Source organism: Geospiza fortis, unplaced genomic scaffold, assembly GCF_000277835.1.
Source record: "Geospiza fortis unplaced genomic scaffold, GeoFor_1.0 scaffold54, whole genome shotgun sequence".
NCBI classification, from domain to species: Eukaryota; Metazoa; Chordata; class Aves; order Passeriformes; family Thraupidae; genus Geospiza; species Geospiza fortis.
Window position 1 is genome coordinate 9,183,381 of NW_005054301.1, and position 9,534 is coordinate 9,192,914.

At 34.5% G+C, this 9,534-nt stretch overlaps 1 protein-coding gene across 2 annotated transcripts in view; it reads right to left on the reverse strand.

Moving 5' to 3' along the window:
* NPAS3 (neuronal PAS domain protein 3) overlaps positions 1-9,534 on the reverse strand; it is a 509,042-nt gene that overhangs the window by 404,983 nt on the left and 94,525 nt on the right. For both annotated transcript variants that reach the window (XM_031065822.1, XM_031065825.1), the window contains exon 2: positions 7,787-8,031. In XM_031065822.1, the coding sequence (XP_030921682.1) occupies positions 7,787-8,031 (245 nt within the window). The remainder of the gene's footprint in view (positions 1-7,786; positions 8,032-9,534) is intronic.

Consider the following 9,534-nt stretch of genomic DNA (forward strand, 5'->3'; position numbering starts at 1 on the left):
TTTATTGACATGCTAAGGACTACTCTACAGAAAGTCATCCACATTGAAGGAAGAAAGAATAAAGTGAAAAGTTAAAAACTTTGGACTTTCTTTTAAATATTAGTATTCTTCACCAGATTGTTTTCATTACAAAGGCTGCATTAAGGATGCATACATGTACAGAAAGATGCAGGACTACAAAAAGGAGAGAGTCAGCCCTGGAGACCGAATACAAGAAGAAGATATTTTGATATTTGGGGTTTTAGCCCTGGACTCAAAAAAAAAAAAAACCAAAACCCTCAAATAGCTAAGAAAAATAAACCATTAAAAGAAGATAAAAATATGCAATATTGACCAAATCATTGTAACTGCACAAGAAAGGAAGATGAATTGCATTGTGGTAGAATGGAAATACAGTAGTTGCTGTGAGAGAAAAGACACTAATGTCATCTTTTTATTTCCTCGCTCTTAAAACACTGACTGTTCGCTTGTTTTCCTATTTAATTGTTAAGTTTCAAGGTAAAGTTCTAGCAATAAACAACTCTTCTAGGGACTGACATTTGATTGACAACATTTTAGAACAAGTATTAATTTGTTATCAGCAGTAAATGCTTTGTGTCTCCACAGAAGTGATGGATAGAACTTTTTATTATACAAATAAAGCACCACGAGAAAGTAAATCATTCACTCATTTCTGCTAATAGAAGTGGAAGGATCTGGTAGGTTCTTTTTATGACTTTCTTCATGAAAATAAAAGCCCAAAAAAAAACCCCCACAAAAACTGAACTTTAAATGCTTTTCCCATGATTTCTGTTCTGCTTCACAAAAACCCAGAACTTTTCAAAGTCCTTTAACACCAGTAGCCTAGCATTTAGGACAGCAATGACTACAATAAAATAATAATAGTAGTAATAGTAGTAGTCATAGTAATAATAACAACTACAACAGCACTAAAAAACCAACATTCTTATACTGAAAAAAAATTAGGTTTAATTTACTAAGCTGAATAGATCATTGTCTATGATCCAAACATCATTGTAATTTGGGAATTTTAAATCAGCAATCAAGCCATGTTTAATCCCAGTTTCCTGATGATCATACCCTGAGCAGATTCTCTCTCAGATTTTTCTGTAGATTTTTCTGTAGAAAAACAGAAATTCCTTTCTTAATAGTGACTTTCACTTTAATTCGCTTTCCAAGAGCAATTAATTATACAGTTAATGTGCTTAACCTCATTCTGACAACATAATATTCTTACAATATTTCAAAACCGTAATTGTTATGAACTAGGACTCCAAACGCCTTACAAATACTTCAGTATACAATGCAAATCCTAGTTGACTGGACTTGCAATTTCAGACATTTAAGCTAGGTTTGTTTGATAAGAATTATTTTCCATTTATCCATGTTTGTTGAAAAATAAAATCTTGCTTTTATCCCTTTTGTGCAGGAAATTTCCCAAATAACCCCTGACTCAGAAGGCCTACAATGCTTTGAGGCTGAAACAGCTCAGTAGTATAAACTTCACAACACCAGCACCTGCAAAGTATGGATTGTCTTGAAAATTGTACTGTATTGTAACCAGAACTAGAGATACTTGTAGAATTGATTCTGTACAAGCAAGCACTTAAATAAACCTTATCAAACTCTTCTTCCTTTTCTGCATCATTAAAAGTTTATTATACCTTACTGCTAAAGAGTCTATACTGTTGCCAGAAATATTTAACATTTTTAATACACATAAAATTGTTCTTTCTTAAATTCTTCCAATCCCATTAGATTTTTTCTTAATGTCTCTACTTGTCTTTGCCAATATTCTGCACTTCAGATAGTCCGGTTTATCTTGCTATATGTATATATATATCTCCCTTTAATGCCTTAAGTTTTCTATAAATACATATACATATTTTTTCAAGTTAATTATTTTACTGTCATTCTGAAAAAGGACACAGTTTAAGAATTTTCAAGTGCATAGGAAATTATAACTTTTTTTTTTCTTTACGAGTTCTAGCCTTAGGGGTTCTAACTCTAACTTTTATTTTATTATTTTATTTATTTATTCTATTATTTTATTTTTTCCATCAAAATTTTTCCTCATGATCAGTTTCACCCATCAGTTTCCCCACTAGGCAAACAGTCCCTGAAATGCATTAAGCATATTTGTTGACACCCTCCCCCATTTGCCAAATTTGAAGTCAATCAGGTCATGATCACTTGTCACCAGGCAACAACCAACTCAGCTCCACATTCAATTCATCTTGTCTATGACAATGAGATTCAAACTGAGCTACCTCATTCTGGGTTCCATATCTTTCATACCAGAAAACCATCAATAATTCTCACAGGGAACATTCATGATTTACTACTGACTTCTGGAAATTTTCATCACTTGGTTCCTGTTACATTCCAAAAAAACTTAGTCATGTTTAACTCATGCAATAGGTTGAAGATTGAGACACCTCTGCCTATGGCTGCACTGCCACATAAACAGGTTTACAATGGATAAGCATGTTTACAATCAGTGGTTAGTACTGATACACAGTCAGAGCCAACAGTACCCTATATATAAACAGGGATCAGATTCTCATAAGAACAATGCCTGCAAGGCAGGGAGAAATAAATTACAGGGCTATCTGAATTCTCCAGCATGAGAGCAGAAATTCTGCACAAGGGATCTGGATTTGGAGACCCTTTCATCTCAAGGAAACACCATCAATTAATCTGCATTATCCTGTTTTCATCTGATTGAGTTTTCCATATCAAGCTTTGAAAAACATGATCTTAGGCCAAAAACACTATGGAAGAAAATAATTTTACTTTGCCCTTATAGACGGTTTCCCTGAGACAGAATTGTGTAGGGGTTCAGAACAGAAGGCTGGTCTTTCTGGAAGGCTTGTGGGTTTTAGCAGGGAAAGGCTTGCACTATCTTGAATTTCCTGCTTAGGAACTTTCCTTTTAAAATATTAAAGGCTAACAACAGGTAATGTTATTTAAAGTGTTTCCACAATGAGGTCATGCAGAAAAGAACAACTTATTCATCTCTTATAAATGCATACATATTTAGCACAAAATATATTAGAAAAAGATATTTAAATTAATGAAAGTAATTCCACTTGACATTTGGGATAACAATTACCATACTTTCCAATTATCATTATTGCTTGTTTTCTTTCCCAGAGAATTCAAAGTGCTGGACTTATTTCCTCAACCCCAAGCCCCACAGTATGATATGACATCAAGTTCATTTTCAGCCTAGACGTACATACTTTGTTTATCTTGAGAATGGAACCTTTGAAAAGCATGCTAGTTTAAAGGAAAAATGTGCAATTTTGTTTTAAAGTGTAATTTTTCTTCTTACGGTTATCAATTTTTTTTAATCTCTCTATCAATACAGACTTGAAGTAACATTGAGTGCTTTATGGCTTGGAACTTTTCAGAGTTGTACTTACTTACATTGAACAGGAACAATTTGGACAATAAATATTTCAATACACCACAAATACTTCTGAGAAAATCTGATTTCTTCTGCAACTGATATATATTAATTCCAGAATACAATTGTGTTAAACTACCTAATTGCAGAATATGGAACACCAAAAGTAGAGATAGCTAAACTAACAGTGACAGTTTTACACAACCTACCAGTCAGTCAGTACTATTTACTGAAATTCTTTTTTGCTCCTCAGCTACAATCTCTCACTCATCTCTTCTCTTACAGCAGAAGTAAGAGCTGTTTTACTTATTCAGCATAAAATGTAAAGATTTGGCATAGAAAAATAAAAACTATAAGCTCACTTTTAACTTGACATATCCAAAGTTGCCTTACATTTAACAAAAATAAGATTCGCCTTGCAAAAACATTTGTATCTCCAAAGACAGAAATTAACACCTCACTTCAATGAAAAAAAAAGAATTAAAAAATTATAACTATTTCAATGTCATCATGGCAAATTACCAGGACAAGGATTGCAAAATTAGGCACAGATTACCAGATAAAAGAAACAGAAATTTTAAAAGTCGGGAACTCTATTCAAGGCAAAGGGTCATGAGTTTATTTTTATAGTGGCAGTGGTCCTGAGTCAGAACCAATGTTCCAAAGATTGCCCAAAACCAAAATACGCAGCATGACTTTTCATCAGCCAAACACATTCAACACACTGAAGAACATCACCATGCTTCACACTCCTCCTGTCTCTTCCTCCTTTCACTACTAAAAAAAAAACAAAAAAAAAAAAAAAGGAAAAACATGTGGCTTAGCAAAAAGACCCACAATGTAGTGGAAAAAAATATGAAAATTTGCATGATCTTTAAATGCTTTTAGAAACAGTTTGTGCCAAAAGTGCAATGAAATTTAAAGTCAATATTTTGAAGACAATATTCCAAAACACAAAGGTCCTCACAAGAGTTTGATGTTGGAACAGGACTACAGGGCCTAGTACCAGAATGCACAAGATGATTTCAAGTTCCATGCAAAATAAGGCACTACTTTCTGCCTGAACACACAGTAAATAAAATTAAAATACTTCCATTTCTATACAACTTTCAGAAAACTCAGATTTTAGTTCTAAAAATTGGTAAGCAACTCATTTACTGTCATCCTCAGAATATATTCCAGAAATGGAAGACTTTTAGAAGGATGGAAACAGAGGAGAGTAGTACTGTTATTGATAACACATTGTATGTACTTTCAAAGACTAAAAATTTTATTCCTACTGACTATAAGTAACATCTTGATTATTTTCTTCCACATATATTTACACCCCAGTCTTTAAGAACTATCTTTAAACTTATCTGCTATAAGTTGTGTGTGCATTTGTTTATAAGGACTGAAATTTCCTATACACAGAAAGCCCTAGACAATGTAGTAAAAGAAAAATGACTGAAGTCTGCTGTATTAGAGGATGGAATTTCTTTTCCATTTTTAGCAAATTTCAAATCATTGGCTATTGCTTTTAAGATTAATAAAAGATATAATGGTTTTTAGATCGCCTCTAAATAAAGATTACTATGAATGGAGAAATGATTTACCAATAGTCACCACAATGAGATTTCCTTAAAGGTTACAATCATCAGTTATTTAGCTGAAACACTGCTGAGAATGCCTGGTCATTTCTTGAATAATGCATAATGTTCATTGCAGATTTGATCTGTATTATTACAATACAGATATTTATAAAATAATGGTGAAAACTATCTGTTACTTTCCAATTGCTCAAAATATTTCCATGAAGTAATTGACTCTGAAAGTATTAGATGGAGTTACCTGAGCCCTCATTTGCAAGCACAACTTGTAGTGATCACTACACAATAGGCATAAGAAAACAAACTCATCAGCCTTTACAGACTTCTAAGAAAAGCTGTGATAAATACAGGGCCGAGTAAAGGACCTTTCTGAAATACTGAATTAAAATTATTTAATTGCTGTACAGTATTGGGGGAAAAATTTAAAACTAAGCTTTCAAAATGAATTATTAACAGAAGCAGGTCAACACATTTGGGGGAAGAAAAAAATAGCAGTTACCTATACAATGTAAGTACCACTCAAATAATTTCCCAAATATCTTTAAGTCTATTCAGAAGATTGCTTGTGCACATACAAAGCATGACTAGTGTTTTATTGTAGGTTTATCACCCATACTTCACGTGAACCTGCAAGCTATTTATGTGAGCTTGTTTATACATATGAACTTCTTCAAGGGCAGCAAAAAGCATCCTTAATAAATGAAACTGAATTTCTTTTGACGTAATTTCATGAATGTTTCATCAGAATGTGTTAACAGGTTTCTATGTAAGGAGAACTGGTGAAATCATAAAATATACCTGTAGTACACAGTTAAACCTGCTTATGGGGAATTCTTATACAATGAAACACATTTTCATCAAGCATTGTTTCAATATACTGACACATAAATAATACAATCCTACTTAGCATTAAGCTAAGCACCCAAACAGGAGGAAAAAAATGTCAAAACCCCTTCCTGAGCCCCAATACCCCTTGTACCTGAAGGAATGAGAACCATAGCACTCCATGGCTGGAGGGGCAGGGTTATTATATCAGACAGGGTGAACAGACATTAAATGTTTACCCTGCTCTTTTTTAGGGAGAAACACTAATCTAGATCAGACTAGTGATGTTGTTGTCTAAGAATAAGATTTTGTTCTTCCTTAAAATTCTTTTCTTCATTAGAATCTTTGCACAAAAATGAAGATTTGGTATTCAGGTATATATTCCAGAAGAGGATAATGAAAAATAGATCCCAGATACTCTAAAACTATACAGAGATTGGCAAAGCTCAGAGTTTCAGTAACATAGGACAGCTTGTAGAAGCACAGACAGATCATAGATTGTACAGCAGAGTCCACTTTACATCTACCTTGAAAAAATGTTTAATTGCCTGAGAATAAACTCTCATCCTGTAAAAATGGGGAACATTTGCATATTATATCAGAAGCCTAATGAACCATGTTACACTCATGCCCTGGATGATGTAATTATTGCTTTTTTTCTTCCATGAGAATTATATATGATGTGGCAGATAATATAAATTAAATATATGAAATGATGGAACTATGTCCAGCTACTAAATCGTCAGTCTGAATCTGTGTTGGTTTTTGCCCCCCATACCTCTCTCCATCCTTTGAAAATTTTAACTTTCCTTAAATAATATAACTTCCTTTAAATGGAAGAGCAGGTAAATTCCTTTGCAGCATCAATACAAGTAACCCTTCATGGACAGCTGTGGGCTGATAAATAAGATTCTATTTCTACCTCCTCCCTCAACCCTTAAAGGTGGCTTCTTTGTTTGCCATATGCTGTATACATTCTATCTGGTTTAGTGTAGATTAAGAGTTTATAGTTCATGATTCATGGAAAAAACTGGAAGTGCTCAAATCTCATATGCCTCTTCCAAATATATGTTTCCTTCAAAACGTGAGAGCAGTAGCTAAAATAAGGGAGTATTCTGGGCTGCTAAAGCCAGGACACCCAGAAATCCCAAGTCTGGTAACCCTGATTTCTGTTACTGCAACTTAGTCCCTAATATAAAATACCTATCAGACAGAGATCACACTCATCCAGATGGGTAGTGTTAGTTAAAAAAATAATAGATTACCAAAAAAGTCCACTTTACACAGGTCATTGGAAAGACTGTTTAGGAGCAACATACACACAGCCTCTATTTTGTGCCAACTCACATCTAAAACACTGCTTTTGCTCCGCAACTGCTTGTTTGAGCATTAAAAGAGATCTTTTAATACTGAAAACAGTCTATTTTGTTGATCAATGTCTACTGGCTCAGAAGTCAAAATAATTTCTATAGACATTACAAGAGGATAAATAATATCCTAGTCTCTCAGCTGAAGATTTAAGTATTTGGATGTGATGCTTTCAAACTTCAGAAATATGTGATTCTACCTTTAAGGTATAGCCAGAAAATTAAGAGACTGAGTTGTCAAATCAAGGAATAATGCCATTTTCCTCTCAAACATATACTTATATAAAATACTAAAACAAAGCAACACAATAACACGTAAATAATTTGAAAGAATTTAGTCTACATCACCCAGAAGACTTACAGCTGTAACAGTTACATCATAGGTTTCTTGGTAAATAAAAAAAAATTAAAATAAGAGGTTTATTTCACCTTCACATGGTGTCTTTCTCATGCAGACCTCAGATTTCCACATTTGAATCCCTTTAAAGGATTTGATATGCAGGGAAAGAAGAAAGGATGAAGGTAAAAATTTCAATTTAGAGGCTACTAAAGGCTACCATATTCTATAGTACACAACAATATTTACTCCATACCTTTAACTGATGTATTAGGTGGAGGTCCTTCCATCCTCAAGTTCCATGGAGGATCACCTTGATTAGCAAAGTCCCTCATTTTCAGATAGCTAATTGTAAGTCGGATGATGGATGCCTTGTCAAGCTGGCTGGTAATGGCTGCAGGCAGTGGCAACAACTTTGCCAACTCATAGAACTCAAAATTCTCCTTTCCCCGGCGAGAGCGAGCAGCATCTCGGGACTTTTCCTTCCTCAAAGCTTGTAAACTGAAAGAAAATAAAGAAAGTAGGACATTCGTCAGTATTAGTGTTCTCTCACATTTAACCAATTTACTTTTTTCACTGCTGGTCTTCTCTTCAAATTACCACATTTGCGAAATGCTGTTGCATATGGATCTACAGAATTCAGGATATATTAAATGGTGCTTCATGCTCAAATGACTGAAAGTAACAATAATATTTGAGTTTAAGTGGTGGTCAACATATTATGTAACTACTTTTAAATCACTTTAGCCACTTCCTTTTTAGCCTGCCTTTCCTTTGTCAGCTGTCAGTCTCAAGAAAAAAATCCCAAGAATACTGTGCACATGTGGGGTTTATATGTCTAGGTGCCATTGCTTCTCACTGACTCACTCATTCACCCAATTTTGCCCTAATTTTTATCATATTCTGACTCTTGGGAGAAGGTTAAAAGCAGATGATTCTAGTGTTTGCCACCTCTGACAGGTGCCGCAGCGCAGCCAAGATTACCAAACAGGTTGTACACTAACTGCTGAGACACAGAAGTGTAAGTCTGGTGCAATAATGTGAAAATTCCTGTGTTTCATGAAGCTGCTCTTCAGGAGTTGTTCAACTGTCTTTGTAGTGGAAGCAGTAACCTTTGTCAGTGGGGTGAGAAAGCTGTTAATACAGTTCTGTGATTCACATTTCTGACTGTAATTCACTACCACATACATGGCAGACTGACAACCTTCTGATCAGAAAGGACCTTCTGCTCTACACTGAGCTGTTGGAAATGCAAAGACATTAATTTAGTCCTGTTTCATCAATGTATCATTTGCTACCACTAATACAGAATACACAAATTAATTCAGATTTTACTCCTGTACTATTTGTTTAATTGGTGTAAAACTCCTGAATGCAGTGGGATGACAATGGTCAACACCTGGGGGCTTTTTTCTTTTTTTTTACATAGAGCAAAGTGTTCAATTCAGGATATTATAAGCTTCACAATACATCCACCTTGATAGACTCAGGCTGGTGCTGGTGTCTGTCCATCACTGTGCAAGGTGAGTAGAAACTGTTCTTGTACCTCATTAAGGCTCTATCTTTCCTTTGCTTCATTTGTTTACTTACTAATTTGATGAAGTTAAAGCCACAACTCCATTAGCTACTAGTTGTGTTACCACAGAACTAGAATACAACCAGTATATAATGGAATAACAAATGCTTTCCTCCACCTTCCACAACCCTTTCTGAAACCTTGGATTTATCAACAAAAAAGTCATAATGACGAGATCTACAAAAGCACTCTGACATATGAAGTAAATCAGTAGAATTAAGGCATGCAGATAAAACACCATGGAGCTAAGAGCTCTATTTACCTGCTTTTCTAACTTGGGAATAAAATGAAGAGTTTCTCTTGCTTTAATATTCATAACTACCTGCATTTTTGTAGCCATCTCTGCCACTTCAGACTTGGTAGGGCATATCAGCTGGGCCCTTAACACACAAATGAAATCCCTCCATGACAGTTCCCTTAGTATGGTT